Below are 21129 nucleotides of genomic sequence, written 5' to 3'. Positions count from 1 at the left end.
TATTTAAGCCAAGAGATGTGTGTGGATCCAGGCAACTGATTTTTGGTAATGCTCTGTAATAAGGACAACCTGACCCCTTTACTGGTGGGGGTGCATGGCCCTAATCACGATGACCTGCAGTTTTATCACTCTCTCTGCGATAGGCTCGCCCAGTTCAGGGACCGTTCCCAGATATTGGGCTGTGATTTTAACTGTGTTCTGTGTCCGGACCAGGATCACTCCCAGGGTCCACGCGTCGTCCCTCGACTGCGGCCCATGCCCTCAAAGACATATCTAGTCACTGTGGTTTGCTGGATATTTGGAGGCATAGTTTCCGCACGGGGCACAAATATACCCACAACTCCTCTGTGCATGATATTCATACTTGCATAGATTACGGGCTGTTATCCAGGACCCTGGTGCCTCATGTCCATCGCTGTTTGCACCTACTCCACACCTATTCAGATTGTTCTCCTGTATTGTTGGTCCTTGAGATGGGCAGTTTATGGCCCCATATGTTCTCCTGACAGTTCCCCCAGTACTCTCTCCCCGACACTGTGCTCTGCGAGGAACTAGGAAATGCGACTCTGGAATATTTTGCCACAAATATGGGATCTGGGGTGAAGTTTACCACGATATGGGAAGCCTTTGAAGCTTACATCGGGGGGGGGGGGCTACCATAATCAAGCATGCTGGAGGGCTCCGCTCGACCCAGGACCATTTATTGCAACGTCAAGAAGAACTGGTGTCTTGAGAGGGTGCAGAGGGGTACTGCTGACCAGAGTCTGTTGGGGGAAATTAAGGCCCGCCTAGACAAGTACAACAAAGTGTTGCAGAACAAGGTAACACTTCTAGGAAAATATGCTACGGCAGGGTTTATTGCAAGGGCGAACACCCTGGTATTACACTGGCAATCCTCATGCACCTGAGTCACGAGGATGGTGTGCTGTTGGCCATCAGAGATGAACAGGGAGTGCCTCTTTACACCGCTTACAACGTTACTATACCGACCTCTACACATCTCGCCTCCAGTACAATGAGCAGGCCACGGCATATGACCAATCCCACATTACTATAAAGTGGCTATCAGTGGAATATAGGGAGTGCCAAATGGCTCTACTCTGCCCTGGGGAAATTATGGCAGCACAAAAGGATATCTTAAGGAGAAAATGAAATACTAGAGACATTAGAAGAGAGCAATGACGTGGTTAAAGAGCAATGAAACACAAGTTCAGCAGGTATTCAGTTCAATAGAAAAACATGTTTACAAGCCTTAAAGAGATTATAATCACAGCACCCAAGCACAGTCCATTCTCATTGTTAATTGAGACGTTGTTCAGAAAATGTTGGTCAAAGGTGAATGTAGTCTAAAGCATACAGAGTCAGATATGAAGTCTTGAGAGCAGAGTCATAAAAATGAATACACTAGAAGAAAGAAGGTTAATCTTTCATTAACGCTTTGTTAGAACTATGATAAAGAGAATGTAGAGAAAAGGTTACGAGTTTAAAGGACACAGGTAATGTAATGTTTATGTAAAGATATATTATTAACTCATGTATTCTTTGACCTTTTATTGGCTTATTTAGACAACCGTGTTTAGGTCATCACTTTTTTAGCTATATAACTGGCTGCCTGCAAGCAGCAAATTAAGATCAGCTTTTCAGCTCTACCGAGGTGACTGGTCCCCCAGCCGTAATAAGTAAACCTCCTTTTGCCTTGCCAAGAGAAGTCTTGTCTCTTTTTTTATTCCAGGTTTCCCCCAACAGTCATGCCAGGTGGTAAAGCTCCAGGGGCGGATGGGTTTACAGTGGCTTTTTATAAAGCCTATCTGGACAAGCTGGTCCCGCACTTGGTCATACTTTTTGAGGAAATGGTCAGAGGGATGTATGCCCCCTACCATGCGTGAAGCTGTGTTAGTTACTATGCTGAAGCCAGGTAAAAAAAACTGATGGTTGTTCGTCCTATAGACCAGTGGTTCCCTACCTTTTGACTTCTGTGGACCCCCACTCTACCATTACTGGAACCCGGGGATCATTTTTGGAATCCAGCCCGCCCCCAACTCCAGAGTCATTAGTGAAAGATGGGGACCTAATCTGTTACTATATTTATTTTTCTAAGCAGTCACGGATAACTACTGAGGCGGTTTCGTGGACCCCCAGGGGTCCCCACACCACAGGTTGGAAACCACTGCTACCGACCGTTATTACTACTGAATATTGACACAAAGATCATTGAGAACATCTTGGATAAATGCCTAGCACCCCTGCTTCTGGGTATTGTGGGTTCAGAGCAAGCCGGATTCATCCCTGGTCGGTCTTTGATATATAACCTTCATACTCCTTTTGGGCAATTTCTCACATCAGTCGCAGTGTGTGCTGGTGCTGTGCTCCTGGACGCCAAAAAAGCGTTTGACTCGGTTGAACGGCGATTCATGTTTACAGTGTTATGACACATGGGTGTCGTTTATGTTTTCCTGCACCCAGTCCAGACACTTTATGCCTACCCTTTCGGCGTCCCTGTTAATGGGTTGATCTTGGGTCCAATCACCATTTTGAGGGGCAATCAGCAGTGATGCCTCCTATTGCTGCTCCATTATGCGTTAGTTGCAGAGCCTTTGGCTAGCATGTTACGTGAATATCATGCGCATCGGGTAATCTGTTTCCTGCTTTACAATCTGATTGTATCTGCTTACACAAATGACATGCTACTCTATGTATGCAACCCTGAACATAACCTGTCCCCCATACTCAAAGAAGTTGGACAGTTTGGTGTGCATTCTCAACTGCACATTCACTGGGATAAATCCCACATTTTCCTTCTGACCGCGGCCACACTGCAACCACTGCAATGGATGACTGATGTGGTGCGATATCCAGGTATCAAGATCCGTACAGACATATTGGTGATTCTTTTGGTTATCAAAGTTCCATTTTGCATTACCTAAATAGCAAATTTTAAGGAATCGCTATTTAGGGAATGCAAAATGGAATGTAACAAAATATAGATTCCCTAATAGCGATTTCTTAAAAGTTGCAATCGCTATTAGGGAATCACTATTAAGGAATGAGACTCCATAGGTGTGAATGGTTTTGCATTCACTAATATGCAAAATCCTTTTTGGAATTCGCAAATTAGGTAATGCAAAACCAAGGGTTCTGAGGGCCCAAGGCCCTCTTTGATGCACCCCCCAAAAAATGTGTACACAGGTAAAGTGCACACATGCCCCAGGAGCATGTGTGCGCTACATTACACTTAAAAAATGAATTTTTTAAGCTTTTTTTTTTTAAAGTGCACATGGTTACCACCAACTTGGAGTTGGTGGTAATTGCATTTCCTAAATGCCCAGTTCGCATTTAGGAAATGCATGATACATGTGCATAGGAAATCGCAAATAGGGATGCCCTATTTGCAATTTCCTATTTAGGGAATCGCAAACTGTAATTCCTTATTCTGAATTGCAATTTTAGGTAATCGCTAAAAATTGTGATTCCCTAAAACTGGACTGTGATTCCTTTCACACATCGTGAAAGGCTATTTTGCATTCGCAAACAGTGGAATCTTGTGATTCCCACCATTTGCGAATGCAAAATGTTTTTATATATCTGTCTCCTAGAGAATTACCAGACCAGATGCCATCGCTGCTATCGATGCTGCACGTTGCCTTGATGCTGACCCAGTCTTCGTGTCCCTACGGAGTCTGAGCTAGAGACCTCATTCCAAGGTAATGAGGGTTGGGGGCTCTTCTCATGGACATTGCATTGCCAGATTAGGTTTAACACACCTAGCTTTCTTTTAGGTTAGAGATTAGGTACATCATATTAGGGTATTAGGACATATCCCATACTTTGTCTTTCTATGTTATTGCAAGATGGTGGGGGGGTCTTTGTATTAATGACTTGTCTTTACCATTCTGTTTCTTGCATTTTTTTATTATCCTAATCATTGTAGCCCATGCACCTTATCAAGATTGCAGTTTTGCTAAAATGAAAACCTATTGAAACTTTACTGCATCTTCTTCATTGCCTGTGTTTGATTGACACATGTTGTTAATGTGAGAAACGGGTAATCTCCAGTTAACCACGACACTCCCTGAGATGTCGCACTCTTGAGTCCATGAGTAAAGGCTGCCACAAATCACCTTTTACTGTTTAAGTTTTTAGTGAGGTGCTGCTTGGGAGCCGGGAGGGTTGGGACGACAGTGGATACTTGTTGTAGGACTGGCACAGTCGCCTACAAACATAAGTACTGTCATCCTTAAACCAGCAGTCTTGCCTAGAACAAGAGTCAAACTACGACATTATAAAGCCACGCAAGGCATGTTTGCTCATTATTGGCTGCATGGCCCAGACGATCAACCCCACCTGTGGCTTGAGCAGGATGCTACATTCGCCTCTGACCTTACCTACGATGCTGTTCAATGCTCCAACGAGAAGGTATAAGAGATTAAATTTGCAATCTACCACACAGTACTCATGGAAACAATCTGCAGAGATGCAAGTTTGACCGCTGCTGAATTCGCCATGGTTGCCGATAGAGTAATACATGAAACTTCCCTTGGGGCAGGGGAGGTATGCGTTAAGTGCATTTCAGGGTTGGGGTTATGCAATATGAGGGATTTTTTTGTGGATGGATTGCTCCGTAGTTGGGACCGGGTGAGTGCATAAACAGGTGCCACTAGTGCCCTAGCACAGTTGTACTTCTACAGAGCACGGCACATGTTGTGGGACATTCTCAGGGAGGTTCTGATGGAGCTGCCAGAACTACCTGCTCTGACCTATTTGCCACAGGCGATATCACCGCAGCACATGATAGCAAAATTGCACTCATGCGCACAGGAGATGCGTCGACTGGGAATTACCAAAGCTCTCCTGGATTTGCAAGAGGATCTAGACCTCATCATAAGTGACAGGCAGTGGACTTATTGCTGTTCACACCATCTCACTAAATAGTCAACACCAATTAATCCACTTCAAGTATCTAATCTGGGTATATTACACCCCAGATTGGCTGTTCCAATATGGCTGGCGAGACAGTTCTCGCTGCCCTAGTTGTGGAGTTGAGAGAGCGGGGTTCGCTCATGTGGCCTGGTTGTGCCCCACTGTGCAACGCTTTTGGGATGCAGTGTCAGGGGAATTACGCAATATAACTGGTGCATGCATGGAGTCAACCTCCTTACTTATATTACTAGTATTCGACAAAAATATTCCGCAGGCATGCAAGCGCTTCGTGGCCCTGGGTCTACTGTTGGCAAGGCATAGGAAAGCGATGCAATGGATGAAGGGACCCTTACCAGTGCTGCAGAACTGGCATACTGACATGGTATATTGTAATATTTAATTGGATGCTTACCATGATTTAATGACACAGCCGTCCAAGACACATTTGGGGGCAATATCAGGCGTTTCTTAGGACTAAGGAGGATGCCAGGGATGCGTTGTCTGAGGAGAGGGCTGGTAGAAGTCAGTGATTACTAGTTCGTTAGATGTGTGATATGGTGTCTGTTAAGAGGTGTGGAATGACCATGTGACAGGTTGATAGTGCTTAGATGTGCTTGGGTACCACACTTACTGTAGTAAGGTCCACTATTGGGTCTCTTGGTTGGGGTACTCCAACTAATGTCTGGATTGTAATGATAATGTTGCTTCCTGTTGAAGTGTGCTATGCCATGTGCCCCTGACCATAGTCCAATCATTAAACTGTCATCTGTCTGTCTAAGACTAGTGTGTTCAATCAAAATGTACTTCACCAATGTTACTGTGTGGCAATATGTGCTGTGCGTTTGTTTATTTGAAAATGAAAATAAAGTTTTAAAAAACTTTGCAAACAGAAATAAACCAAATTAAAGGACAGACATCATCTACATTTCTGGCAGGGACTGGCATTTGGTCTGAAGATGTCCAGAAGCTGAGGAAGGAAAAGCTGGCTCTCCTTTGGCATACATACCAAATCCATTATGTTAAGTAAGATGCTCATTTGATAGTGTGTTTAGCAACCACCAATTCTAGCATGGAAATGTCTGATAATCAGTTTTTCGAAAGGTGGTCTTCTGAGAAGGATTGCAACTAATGTTTTTGGTTACTTCGAAATTTAAGTTATCTTGTGAGAGCTGATTTTGTGAGGGTATGAAAGAATACATCTTTAATTTCTATGGCACTTAAATAGGGCCCGATTTAATACTGCCAGGCAGGTTACTTAATCAAACATTTGGCAATATCCCTTGTCACATATTACAAGTGCCATGGGTTATAAGACAGTGGACCGGATAGCTGCCACATTTGTGATGAAGAAACCCATCTGTCAAAGCCTTAATCAGGCCCTTCATTTTACAGGAGATAATGGTTTATTTAGTTATTTAACTATATTTATGTATGCAGGTTTTTTTTCTATTTCTTTTTTTTTTGTTTGTTTACAATGGAGCACAAGCTTATCAAGGTAACACACAATTGTCCAGGCGAAGGTGGATTTAATAAACACAGAGTTGTACAGGAGTAAAACAAATGTATAGAATTAGCATGACAAAAGATAGACTTATAGCACTATATGGGAATATCGGAAGGTATACACTAGATTTGGTATGAAGGCAAGAAATAGGTTGAATCCTGGGTCAAAGGCACCTTGCAATGTCCAAGCAGTGTAATGCTCTTAACACTCTATTCGAAGGACAGGGTAGAAAGACCCAAGAACAGGTTAATACAGCTGAAAACAAGTAAGCACTTTTGGTATGAATGTAGGTTTAGTACTAAGCAAAGCTTTTGGTGAAATTCATCAGCAATTCCTTAACCATAATTTCAAGTAACTCATTGATTCTTCTGGCTGATATCAGGACTATAATTAAGGTTGCTTTTCAAAAGATATATTTATGGATAGGTTTCAATGGGCTTGTCACAAGATGCCACAAGACAAATTCAATGACCACTGCATATGTGGCTTCCACCAGCAAGATCAACACTGAAAAGACTCATGAGGAATTCCTTTATCAATCCCTCTGAGAGAAACAATTAACTTGAGCTGGAACAGCAGAATCTGAAGATCGCTGCCACATATCTCCTTACCAACCTACACATCTGGGATTTTCTAGTATGTCATTACCGGTAAGCGACTGGTGCCTCCACTTTGCCTGGCACATCTTACTTCTGGATGCAGCCCTGGATGGAGCAAGTATCTTTTTGTAGTCTTGCAGAATCTCTAGATATCCATTTCTACTTGTCCTTGGTTGAGGATGCTTCGGGTGTCACTGGTGGTCGCAATGAGGGCTCTTTCTGGTTGGTGTGAAAGATAGATTGAGAGTTGTTAAGGAGTTGATGGAGTTCTAGGTGGTATGTGAGTTGGATATCTAATGTTTTCAGCTGGAAAAGATGGGTCAGTAGCTTCTGAGGGTGTTGGAGTCCGCTGTTGGTTTCTTTATCACGACACTGACTTCTGCCTTGTGAAATCTGAGTAACATGCAACACTAGTGGGTCTCTAGTGCAAGCGGTAGTGCACCCACACCAGTCCTTATTACCTTCCTATCCATCTATGAAAATATTAAAGTGTAAGTTGTTTTGAAATTCATCAGCTTACCACGTAGGCAGTTTAAATTTGAAAATAGGTGCTGCTACTCCAAGATATGTAAAGTGCAGTGGGGGTAAAAGCAAGTCCATGATGGAGGCTAAGGCTCAAATATTGAATAAGGTTGAGAGCTTCCCCATAAAGAGGGCCCAGTATAAGGCAGGAAATGAAAGAGAAGGGAAGACAGGCTAGCAGTGTTCTCGAAGCTAATCATCAAAATGATTTTAAAGTAACCCTGAATATCACACACCTGCCTCTATCTAGTATTTCAATTTTACATCATTTTATTGGGCCAATGGCTTTATTATGACTAAAAGAGGTAAAGCATGATAAACGTTTAAGTTATATGAACTTGAGTAATATGGAATAACTATCTTTGACAAACACAGCAAAAGAGACCTAAAGCTTAGGACCATGAGTTTCTACCAATGCATTTGTTATGTGTGATTTTGTTTTCTGCGGGTAGTCCTAATTTCAGATTTATTTAATTGTATCTTGAGGGCTGGTTTTGTTCGGCCTGCTTGGAAGCAGGTCAGTTTAGTCCCAATATATAAAAGGCAGAAAATAAATTAACCATAGGAACTATAGATGATTTTTCTAATGCACAGAATGGACAAACTATTTTGAAATAAATTGTGATAGGATCCCTAATCACCTGGATAATATACATGCCATAACGGAGTACTAAGTACGACTTGCACAGGTTATTTGTATCAGTGAACAGGTCTATAGGCTGGAAAGTATGTTATGCTGAAAAGGAAGCCCGATCTAGTTTTTTTTAAGATCTCAAAGCAGCAATGATGAACTTGTTGGTTCCCCATTCCCTGAAAGAAACTGTGTTTATATTCTAAAAGTAATACTGGGGAATTTAGGGAAGTGTACTAAACCCTTTGGATCAAATAAGGGAGTCAGAATGAGACACAGACATGATTAGTGAAGTCCTGGTCAATAGTTTAATTAATTGCTTGTAGAATCAACTCATGAGTTCAAGTTAGTTAATCAAAAATATCACATCTGATTCAGGTAGATGATGCTGCACTTTTGCTCACAAAGAAAATGCTTTACACAACATACTTTTTTTTTTTTTTTTTTTTTTTTTTTTACAGATTGTCTTAGCAAATGTTTTCTTTCCAATTCCAAGAAGCGATAACTACAAGCAGTAAGAACTTATCTAAAGAAAGAATTTTAGACAAAAAAGTGCACTTTTGAAATAGGCCACAGAATTGGTTTATCTAAGTTTTCAATTTAATAACCGATCTCTGCAAGTTCAAAAACAAAAACACAAAAAAAACCTCTGCAAAACAATATGTTTCATGAGTTCTTTCACTGTACAGTGATAATTTGAATAGTGAGTCCTTTTCTTCTCTCTTGATTGTACATCAGACAAAGGTGATTTCAAGCCGTTTGTAAGGGGAAAACTTGTTCGCCTAATGGGAAATCAGTCTTTTGAATAAAATGATTTTATTAGGATAGAGCATTCTTCTTCCCATTACCTCTGTGGCATTATTCAAAGTGCTGGGTATCATAGGGATGAACTGTTGCAAGACACTAAAATCTTTTACATGTTGGCCCAAATTATGGTCATACCAAAGAGAAAATCTTGTTTTGAGTCAGATTGCCATGTATACACCACTTATTTGTTAATCAGGGTTTGATTAACCATCAGAAAGCTAAACAAACTTTTCAAAGAATTAAATAAAGTTACTATGTATGGTTAAGTCCTCTAACTAAATGCTCAGCTAAAAGTTAATTGTCATCTATTAAGCCATATGTTATCAATATAACACACAACCTGACACAGAAGACTGTTGATGGTTGCAATTGAAATTTAGTTTCCACATTTGGGCACTGTCGAGCTTCACTGCAAATTGGTCATCTCAGACAAAGTAAACTTTGTTGCTATGACAATCAAACAGTAGAAGATGTAACTCATGTTGTCTTTTTGGGCCCAGTTCGCTCTAATTTTAGAGGGGGAAAATCATGCCTTTAAGTGAATTGCATGTAAAGATGGTCTGGCACTATGTAAAGGTAGAACTGGATTATCAATTCAGTCTAATTTGGAAACTTCATTTTGAGAGCTTGGTACCATCGGTAAATGGATTTTAAGTTGTGCATAAATAATTTAAAATTTTTGCATAATGGATGGAATTTGGTTATGTTGCCTAACATTGTATGTATCATAGTCCAAAACAATAGAGAAGCAGAAGTCTTTGCTGCCATGGGATTTGGGGGCTGGTTGAAGGGCACCTTTTTGTTACGTGTAAAGCATCTCCGACTGTAATGGGAAGATGTTGTTGGGCTTCGCACTGGACAGGCATGTATTGTGATTCCTGGACAACCACAAGTATATGACCTTCTCACTTAATCAGGATCAAAACCACGATCTAATTGTTGGAGGTGATGTTGGGCAATTCTTGTAACTAGGCAGCAATTTTCCTACTGATGTAACATGGTGAGGGAATTAACCGGTGCCAGCCAAAAGTCAATGTCACTTTGAATCATTTGAATGATAGCCTACCCGTTTCTTTGACTCGGTACAATAAGACTGTGAGCACTTAGAGGAGCTTCTGGACTGCTGAGAGGGCAGGGGGTCTTGTGATCTGTAGCTGGACTTTTGAAACTACTGTAGTTGCTGAAGATACTGTTGATATGACCCTCAAAAAGGTTGCAGACTCTAACACATGTGCCTAGGAAGGATTGCAGGCAGCAAACTTAAAAGAAGTCAGACGCGCCATGCAGTCTTGGTGACCACATTTAAATGCTGGAGAACTTCTACATGGAGATAAAACAAAGTTTCTTCATCAAAGGGCATATTAAGTCTGAGGCTTTAAATATCTAGATGAAACTATCTGCGTCAGAGCCAGTTCTGTCCTCAAAGAACAACAGCTACATTGGAAACATCGATGGAGGTGAATGGAATAGTGGTAGATGCTCAGCTCCAGGCAGGGGGTTACATTGTTCCACTCGTGCTGATCATAAAGTACCAAAAAGAGAATTCTATGTCTTGACAGAAATTGCTGTCAAGAAGATCACATTAATCCCAAAGGAATCCATGATGGCAACCTTTTCTCTTGGGTAAGGGAACGCACGGAGAAGAAGAGTTGCAAGAGCCTCTATGAGTTGCCTTCAATTAATGGCTAATTAGGAAAGCAGCAGTATTATTCGGTGCCCTGTACTTTTGCATCAAGGTGGGGGGCACTGAACGCAGCCAGAAGCAGAATTTTGAATTAGATTTGCGCCCTCCATATATGGTGTACTACTGCAATGCCTTTGTGTGACCTCCTAAAATTGTCTCTCCCCTCCCCCCCAAAAATAAGTAGATTGATTATCGCACTGCCAGTGGAAAAGCAATCCTGTAGGAAGAACTATCAATCAGTGTGTAATATCAAAATGTAAACAAGCAGGGGCTCACAATAGTCTAAAGCATCTGCCACATAGTTGTATAATCTGCAGTTTTTTTCCTCTTCCTCCTCCTATGCATGGTAATCCATCATGATAGAAGCTTCAGCCCGTCATTTTGAAGGGTAAGGTGCTAATACCAGCAGCTGAAGTGGCGGTTACTGAGGCAGGGGAGCCTGTGGATGAGGTGGTAGTATTGTTGATGGAAAGCTGGTATAATATTACGTAATCATGGACTGAAAATCACAGATCAAGGTCAATGGGACCGCATCATAAGCAGCTAATAGTATAGTTTTCTTCTTCAAAGAGGCCAAAATATTGATCATAGTACTCTCAGACATACAACAAGATCAGACTTTTCTCCTCATGACAGTATGAAGGAATTGGAACAGGACACTGAGGAGACTAATTTGCCTCTTAGTTTTGATCGTTATCTTTACATGTTGGTAGCCAGGACTTTAGGTCAGCCCAAAACATTCTCTCCCCCCACCCATTCACCATATTCTTTCATGGCTGATGGATATAATCACAGCAGCTATAAAGGCACCCACTTGAGGTACTGGCGCAGGAGAAATGACTCTGGAAGTCAAAGATTTCACTGTCAGCCAGGTTGTTGACCCAAGCTACATTGAGGAGGGTGCGGTTGATGCTTTGGTCGTCAACAAGCATGTAGGTAACTTATCAGTAATTGACAGCGAGATACCCATCGATGTAACTGGTATTTCTGAAGACGAAAGCGCCTTTGTGAGTGATAGAACCAATGGTGAGACAGTCATCAGTGGAGCTGGCGTGGTCAAGTAGAACACCGATGGAGTCACTGTCGAAGAGGACTGCAATGATGACTAAGAGGAGTGAAGAAGTGGTGCATCTTTATAGAAGCAGAAGATGATGATAAAGGAGAAAGGATTAAGTGGCTGCCGGGTGACCACTGATGATGGTCTTGTTAATAAAAGCCACTGAGGGACAGCTTATTTCAGGTTGCTTTGAAGAATTAGCTCGGACTTCTTAGACACTTTTGTAGGAGGTTACTCGAAGGTAGAGTCACCAACAGACCAGATTTTGAAGTCTGTTTGAGTTTCTCATAACATGACTTGTTTCACTTGTTTATCTTTTTTAATCGGAATGAAGGGGCACCTTGAACAATAAAATGACCCAGCTCTCCCTGTCTTGAAGAGTCTTGGCTGCAAAAATATGGCAGATTTTGCAGTCCTGGGGTTTGTGCTCCGTTTACAGACAGCAAAATAATGACTTTGTTTTTACCATAAGCCACAGGATCTGAAACAGCTGCAGTAGAAATTGAGCAGCTTCTCACTCACATGTTTCTGAGAGACAACTATTTCTTAAGGAAAAGCTACCAAACATGTTGAGATAAATTAGTGGGCTGCAGATATGAATACAAATTTCAGTGTATATTCTCAGTGAAGAGAAGTAAGCAGAACACATTGGAAACTACATGCATCCATGATGTTTGTCGGAAACTTTAGGTATGGTGGTCTCTGAGGTAAGTGGAGAACAGACCATTCCCACCTTACTGGCTGGAGGTTGCATTATTTACAGTATTTATAATGCATGTTAAGTGTTTTCTACAGCACATTGCTGTTCATCCCTACAACTGTATGCAATCAAAGGCTCCAACCTTGGTGATGGGAAGTGACTTAAGCATGTAGATCAATGAAAGAATCAATACTGGAGAAACACAACTAATTAACGTTTCCCAAACTGTGGGTCAGGACCATTGGTAGGCTGTGAGTGATTTTTGGTGGGCGGAAAAGTCCTGGTTTATATCTAAGTATTATTTAATATGATTAACCCTGTTTGTGCACCAGTGCAAAGGTCCACCTTTAAAAGAAACCCTTGCAAAGTATTCCCAAGCAAGATTGCGAATGAACCTTCCAGTATTTGTTGCTGTTTTTATTTACTTCACAAAGCCATTTCAACAGATCCACAGAGGGTGCGCTCACTATGTGTTCACACACGAGAAAGGGAATGTGGGTGGGTGTTTGTTTGTTTGTTTGCTTCAAGTGGTCCAGCGAGGGGTCGGTTTAGGTGCACAGCGAGCGCCTCCTTTGACGTAAGTGTGACTATAAGGGGACACTCCCCCTCCTGGAATATGAGGCCAGTAGCCTTAGATGTTGGGGCCTCCACAAGGTAGTTCCTTGCCACAGGTAGGCCCTTTCATTTGTCCAACTCCCCCCTCCCTCTAAATACAGGTGGATTGTCTACCTGCACTTTGCATGATGTTTAGGGATCCTAGGCCCTGAAGAATGGCCCCAGACCTTCCTTGGCTCATAGTAGAGGGCAGAAACATGTTGGCCAATTTTTAGATAGGCGACCCAGTGAGTCCTTACTCTCACCGAGGTGTCCTATCCTTGTTTTTAATACACCAGCAGACACCACTATTAAAAGTGTAGATCACACACTGGTAACTGCCTAGGTGTTTTTATCTTCCCTTAGCTTCGCTGGATCCCACTAACTCCAGATAAAAATATATTTACGCACTCCCTCCCGTTCCTTTAACAGTGAGGTTGAATCCGCCCAGGTGGCACTGTCCTACCTGGGTGGGACTAGGTGGTCAAATGATGAAGCATGACACTATATAGTGTGTGAGACCACCTAGTCCGTAAAGGAAATACCCCCTCCCCTCACTCATCCCCCCACAGCACCCACACTCCACTTTTTGACACCCAGCGAGGTCTAGGAGCCCATGGATAATTTCTCGTGACTTTAGCTCCATCTCACTGGTGAACCCCATACTTTTACGTGTTTACTGCTTTAGATGAAGAGAGCTAGTATGGGTTGATTCCTACCAAATACATGTTTCTAATCTCCCTTAACTCTCCGGTTGTGATACGATGTTTGTTTGCTTCCCCACTAATTTTTCTTTGAATAAAATGTTGGGCATACACGTTGCTGAACCCACAGCTTTGTAATGCAGCAATCCTCTGTGCCAAAGGGCAAATATCTATACAGATAGTTCAGTGGACTTCTGCATTCATTCAATATCTGTGATAAGTTGAACGTCAAAGTTTCGAATCACGGCTGGCCCAATGAACCACTCAACTAGCTGAGGTTGATAAGATGGGTGAAGTGGGCTGTGCTTGAAATGGAAAAATAGAAGTGCAGGTACTCTGTACTAGAGTACCTTCTTGTTTCTGAAAAGTTCCAGTACTCTCCAATTAAAGGTATTACGTTTTTCTTGAGAAGTGTAAGTACTCTCCCTCTCAAAATAAAAAAAGTGCAGGCACTCAGTACCGGACAGTACCGGCCCATTTCAAGCACTGGAAGTGGGTAAATATGGCACGCTATCAGCGCCAAGAGATAACTAAATTCACACATAGCACAACATAAGTGCACTAACAACCGGTATGCTACAAACACGAACTCTAATCTGCACTAAGAGACAAGGAGTAAATAAATATCAACAAGTAGATTAATCCTCAATCACAAGAAATGTTGGTGTGCTATGATGATAAATAATTTCAACGTGATAGACGTACATAACTGTGAACACCCAATTTAAGTAATTACCTTTTCCAGCGTGAGAAGATTTATCTCAGACTGCAGCCGGATTTCTGGCTTGCTGCTTTGCTGTTCCTTGTAATGTTGGAACTCTTTATCCAGCAGTTTGTATTTATGTTCCGTTTCATGGACCTAGAATTAAAAGAACAAACAAAATGGCAGCCCTGGGGTCCGTTACAAGTAAAGCAAATCAACTGTCATGAAATAACAAGCTAGAAGCCTGCAGAGGGCGCTCTGAATCTTCTACTCTACATTTTGGACAAATGAGCCATGACAGTCAAAAGGCATTAAACAGAAAAAGAAAAACTTCGCCGTCATAAATAACGAAACTCTTAGGCCAAGAAAAAAAGGGTTTTAAAAGTGGGTTAGTGAGCAAGTCAAAGATTTGCCGCTGTTTATTTCGTCTTGACACTGGGAGGAAGGATAAAATGCAGAAACAGCTCTTGACTCCGTATCTTTAAAACAGGCAGTCAAGGTTCTTCAGAGTCGAGCCAAACCTATCAGGTATGTACATTATGAAGTGCTGGTTGACGGGGGAGGACACATAGCTTTGTATTTTTTTTTTAAATCACAGACTCGCTATCAGTTTTTCTTTTTCACGAACGTCTACAAAAAGAAATGAGCAATGATATCCACTTGTTCAAAATGCAATTCATCAGCCTGCTACGATCGATTGGTTTGAGCAACAGCTCTGCCCTTATAATGTAGAAAAGAGGTGGAAAGGAAACACAAGTGCTTGTGTGGACATTAACAACAATGTGCACATATAATATTTGACAATCCATTTACTTACAATATCAGACTGGAATTTATATGCTGTGACTCGACAGTAGATGATGATTAACTATACTGTCATTTTCAAAAGTCACTGAGTATCATGTGATCTTAGCTGACACTGAAATGTGAAACATGCTGTAATGAATGTACTGTGTTGAGCAGATTATATGCGAGTATATATATTTTTTTTTACTTAACCATTGCACATTTATGGACAAACAAATGAAAACAATTAAGTGAAATTAAGTGAAAAAGGTGAAAAGGGTTATTTGGTTTGAAGTAACATAACTGTATATCTATTTTCTCTAGGTTTTGTATACCCTGTAATGTCTTAACATGGCAGGACGTTTTCTGCTACTGCATCTATAACGATATTCACCTTGCAACATCGGGGAAATCAAAATGATCTCCCTTGGGGAAAAATGTTTGCAACATTACGTCAGTGGTATTGAAGAACAAGTTACTTACCTTCTGTAACGCCTTATCTTGTAGAGACTATATCTTTCCACAGAGTCCTAACCTCGGAATTTCCCCAGGGGTCAGACTGGATCCAGAAAATTGTTCATGATCACTACCACTGCATGTCTGTAGGTGGCATTGTTCGGCTCCATGAACGGAGGCGCATGCACCAGTAGTGACATCTGCGATATCTATATAGGTGCGCTGACGTCAATTTCTTTTCACAACATTCCACGCCAGAAGCGGGTACATGAATAACACTGACCACTGGTGTGGAAAAATAGGCCCTGAAAGGTAACATCCCTGTCCCTAGAAATCCATTCGCAAAGTGGGGTGAATGAGTGGGTCAGTTACAAATCTGCAGCTTGATATAGGCTTTACCAGATAAGGCATTATCAAAGCTAAATAACTTGTTCTTCTGATACAGACTTAAAGCCACAGATTCCTTACCTTAGAATTGATACTCAAGCAATACTATCCCCGAGGTGGGTCTGAGGACCAATTTCAAATGAGGAAGTCCTAAAGGATCCAACGGACAAACTGCCCATCCCTATGGACCTGACTGTCCATGCAGTAGTGCTTTATGAATGTGAGAAAAGAGGCCCATATTCCTGCCTGGCACATTTGCAGGACTGGAACTCTGCATGCTAATGCAGGGGTCAAAGCTTTAGCTCTTGTGAAATGAGCTCTCAAATCCTCAAGGGGTTGCTTCTAGGCCAGTGCATAGAAGATCTTAATGGCAAGTAGAGCCCATCAGTAGATGGTCAGCTTCTGCACGTCCCGACCCTTCATCATTTCAACATCCTGCACGAAGAGTTGGTTGCCCACCCAGAACTTTTGTGCGATCAAGGTAGAACGATAACGCTCTTTTTGGGTCCCGACGGTGGAGTCTCTCCTCCACTGTGATGGATTGGCCTCCGTGAAATCGAGTGACCCCTTTCAGAGGAAAGGAGGCTTTTGTTCAAAGCTCCAGTTTGTCAGGATAGATGGTGAGGTAAGGAGGTTTGGATGACAAGGCCTGAAGCTCACTCATTTTTCAGGCAAATGTGATTGCCACAAGAAAGGCTGTTTTAATCCTAAGGAGCCTAAGTGGACAATTATGGAGATGCTGGAAGGGAGCACACATCAAAAATGTCAGAACAAGATTAAGGCCCTACAGAGGCATGATAAATGGGGAACGAGAAAAAGATAAACAAGACTATCTAGAAACCTATGTACAATAGGGGACTTGAAAAGGGATGGCTGGTCAGGCTACGGCAAAAAAGCAGAGAGATAGCAGACCCCTACTGGGCAAGAGAGAGAATGACAAGCAGAACATGAGAGAGGGGCATAAAAAGGATCAATGTTTTTTTCTGCACACAATTCCAAGATGACATCACAGCACTGTCAACTGCCGCTACTCAATCTCCAAGCAGGAAGGCAGAGATCAGACAGGTTCGGGTAGAGGATCTTCCCCTTCTGCTGTGACAGAAGATACTCCCAAATGGGCATCCTGGTCAGAGGATCAATGACCATGTGGGTACCATGCTCTCGGCCACGCAGAGGCAAGGAAGCATGAGCGGTGAGGTGGCTGGATGGGTATTATGTGGCTGGAAGCCCCTTCCGTAGTCACAAAAGGAGAGAAAGGCGTATTATGGCTGACATGGGGCCACAGAAAGGCCCAAGGATCTGGCAGGAGCCCGACTATCCTTAAATCATTTCAGCACAGAATCCAACCAAAGAGAAAGGAGCCATCAAAGGCAACATCCATCAGAGAGGATTGGACATTCCCCAAAAAGCCAATCGTCCTCAACCAGGTGTGGTGCATCAAGGCCATTGTCGATGAAACTACAGTGCCTAGCGAGTCGGTCCTGTCAAGACCACAACATATGGTGAACTTCATTGCATCTCTCCCATCACCAACAGCTGGAGACAGCATGACCCGAGCCTCATCCGGGAAAGTTGGCAGCATCTGCGCGACCAAGTCCCACAGAGTGTGGGAGTAGCGGCCTAAAGGCATGCAGTATTCACAGACCCCAATGCCAGGCTGGTGGAAGAAAATATTTTCTTTCCGTAAGTGTCCAGCCTATTGAATTCCCTGTTCAGAGCTGTGGTATTGAATGCACCAGGATTTAAATAGGATCTAGAGGCTTGGATCACCAAGCTCTCTTGGGTAGGGTGTTGGGTGAGGACGTTTGGATCCCTTGGAGCGGGGTTGTGGCGATGGGCAATTGTCCTATTTACAAGAGCCCCTGTGCTGGGATTGAACCATGTCCCCAGACAGAGGTCAGTGTGGGCTTCGTTAAATAGGAGCAGCGGTTCTGAGAGGGGAGACTCCTGGTTACAGTACCTCTGTCAGGACATTAGTCTTGACTGCCACAAGGTCAAATGAAGGTCAAGGACCTCAGCCGCCCTCCGTACCACCATTGCGAATGACACTCCATAGCCATGGAGGGAGGAGAAAGCATATTAGTATCTAGTCTACTGGCTTCACCCAGTTCCTCACACCAATCCATGTTAAGGTCTTCATAGGGCTGGTATTCTTCAAGGTCCAGAGACCCCTTCCATTCCTTCCTGAGTCCTAACACACAAAAAAAGGGCTTGGGCTCTGACCTGAAAGGCAAGACTCGAGATAGTGGCGTCGATCAACACACCTTTGACTCTGTGTCAGGGATCAGAATGGGGGCGGCGTAAGCAATGGGCACTGGGAGCATCAGCATCAGGACCGGCATTGGGGAAGGTCGACATGGTATGACCGGCATTGGTCCGGATCTAGGAAAGGATCCTCAGGCCCTAGTGGAGCCAGAGCCGCCAGCACGGAATCAGAACAGGCCCTGCCAACCCATGAATCCTCGAAAGCGCACTGGAGGGGTCGGCCAGCCCAAATGTGAGTCGGGCAGGGGCCGCTCCAGCTCCCGGAAAGTCGGGGAGATGCGGAGTCGGCTTTGGTGCAGGCTCTACCTCAGAGCCAGGCCTCAAACGCAGATGCTCCCTTGTCTTGTTGGCCAACAAACGTGGAAAAGTTAAAGACCTCTTCGACTACTTCTTCTGACAGGGTTTACCTGCATGGACTGACGACTAGGAATGCGACAAGGATCTCGGACTCTGCAACCACTCACAGGACCTTGTTCTCGACTGAGCCCTCGAACGTTGTGGACAAGAGCTTGAGGGATCACTCCCCTGTAGCTTTCAGGTTTATGGTGTGGCAGTCGGAGAAAGACCTGGGGTTGTGGTCGCGCTCGAGGCACCAAAGGCAAATGGGGTCCAGATCCGTCAATGACAGGCGCTGCAGGGCGGGCTTGAAGTCAGCCTTCTTGAATGATATCCCTGCCACACTAGGAGGAAAACCTCAAAAAGGAGTCTACAAAACGTAAAAAAAACAAGTTGAGTCGAAAAGTGACTAATGGGATAGCTCTTTTTTGCATCTGCGCTCGCTGGTGTGGAAAGAAAAGAACTGAAGTCAGTGTGCCTAGGTAATGCCTTTATAGGTGCTGGGGACGTCACTTCCGGTGTGAACGATGCCAATTATGCACGCAGAGCCAAATTACGCCATCTATCAGTGGGCAGGGGTACTGCTCACAGTCTGATGTCTGGGAAAATTCTATGGTAAGGAATCTGCGGCTAGAAATCTCTATCAGATTGGGCCAGCAGATGGCACATCGGTTCCACCGGGTCCACACATGACAGCTCTAAGGTGCTTCTAACACCCAAAGTTCCTTTCACAACACTACTAGCCAGTGCTGCTCACTCCACTTTCAAATGGCTCTGGCAAAGCCTCCATTGACTCATCAATGGTTAGCCCCATCTCTTAAACCTCTGCAGTGTCAAACGCCCTGCTGTGTACCGGGGAATCCAGCATGGTGGAAACCATATATACAAGCAGTCTCTTAGCTGGTATGACACGCAGTACATTGTGCATTACAACAGAGCACTTTGCTGCCTTAAATGATGCAGAAAGTACCACGAAGGTCACACCCCAGTACACACCACAACCTATATGCACACAAGAGTTCAGAACTGGCTTTCAAGGCCATTTCTCAAATAACAATACAGGATTTTGCCGAACATCCCAGGTGAAGGGGGTGCCCTTTTTTCTTCTTCTCTGTGGAAAAGGATTCGCTATGTGAGCTAGAGCTCTTCTTTTTGTTTTTGAAAGATGACATTTACAAGACAGCCAATGGAAAACAGTATCCTGTTCCAAAGGTACTTGAACCATATTGGAAAAAATACCCTAAAAGTCCCTTCATAAACTGTTTTATGGTGATTTGTCAAAATAGAATGAGGAGGTGTAGTTTGTTCGCCTAAATCTCAAAAGACTGCAGCCTGAAGAGTACTTATGGCCACTCCTGCCCAGCAAGTGTAGAAGTATTTGATGAGGCTCTATGACTCTTGCTGGAATCTATTGTCTTCATACCATACACAGAAACACTTTTGCTTGGAGATATACATCTTTGTGTTCGCAGGTGCTCGTGCCAGCAACATGATGTTACTGCATTCTATAGATAGATCTAAATGACCAAACTCTAGGTCAGGTACTAGGATTCCATTCTCAGTGATTTGAGGCTTTGAGGGACTATCTTTTGATTGCGTCTGGAGTGAAGCCTGGAGTGCATCTTCAGTGGAATTGGTGGGACTTCAGACAGTATCAGGAGTTCACTACATTAGTGCTGGGGGGACCACACCAGAGCAATGAGAATTAGGGTACAGTGCTACACCTTCACCTACACGAGAGGGCCAGGGGAAACAGAGGAAAGGCATTTTCCCAAAAATTCCCTCCGAGAGTAAGCCAATCCAGCCTCTGCACTACTTAAAACAAATATCACAAAGTGAATTTATGGATCTGGTCAAAGAAAGCAGGCCTTCCGGCTGTCCTTCAGAACCTCGTACACCACACATCTTCAGGAGTATTCTTTTATCTACCTCTGCTGCCACACCAGTAAGAAGAATCATCAATACTTCTTTAAGGGAATCTTTCCTGAAGATCCTAAGAAGGCATACATACGCCAACTATTAGAGAAAACAAATCTTGACCCACAGGACCCCCAACAACTACAGAAAGATTGCAAATGGTCCTTTCCTGGGCAAACTAATAGAAAGAGCAGCTTTCGCCCAGATGCCATCCATTGAAGATAGCACCATACTTTTAGACTACCAAACTGGATTCGGCCCAGGAAGAAGCACTGAATCTCCTCTCATCATCATCTGGGATGATCTTAAAAACACAACAGATCATAATGGAATTGCTGCACTAGGTCTACTGTTCCTCTCAGCTGCCTTTGACACAGGTGATCATGACACGCCAATACAAAGACTCTGCAAAGCCGGCATAGAGGGGACTGCTCTCGACCAGATCACATCTTACCTTCAAAACAGAACAAATATCCATACTCACCCTTTCTCATCCAAACCCTACTCCACAAAAGCAAGGGTCCTTCAAGGCTCAATCATCTCACCCATGTTTGTCAACA

The 21129-nt window shown here is 43.2% G+C and overlaps 1 protein-coding gene across 1 annotated transcript in view; it reads right to left on the bottom strand.

Annotated features, from left to right (window-relative positions):
- The window catches only part of CEP120 (centrosomal protein 120), a 213701-nt gene that overhangs the window by 45627 nt on the left and 146945 nt on the right, over positions 1-21129 (bottom strand). Inside the window, exon 17 of the mRNA XM_069226908.1 lies at positions 14456-14578. Coding sequence (XP_069083009.1) covers positions 14456-14578 — 123 coding nt within the window. The remainder of the gene's footprint in view (positions 1-14455; positions 14579-21129) is intronic.

This window comes from Pleurodeles waltl, chromosome 1_1 (assembly GCF_031143425.1).
Source record: "Pleurodeles waltl isolate 20211129_DDA chromosome 1_1, aPleWal1.hap1.20221129, whole genome shotgun sequence".
NCBI classification, from domain to species: Eukaryota; Metazoa; Chordata; class Amphibia; order Caudata; family Salamandridae; genus Pleurodeles; species Pleurodeles waltl.
Note: the sequence above shows the minus strand (reverse complement) of the source record. Positions and strands in the feature narration are given on the sequence as shown.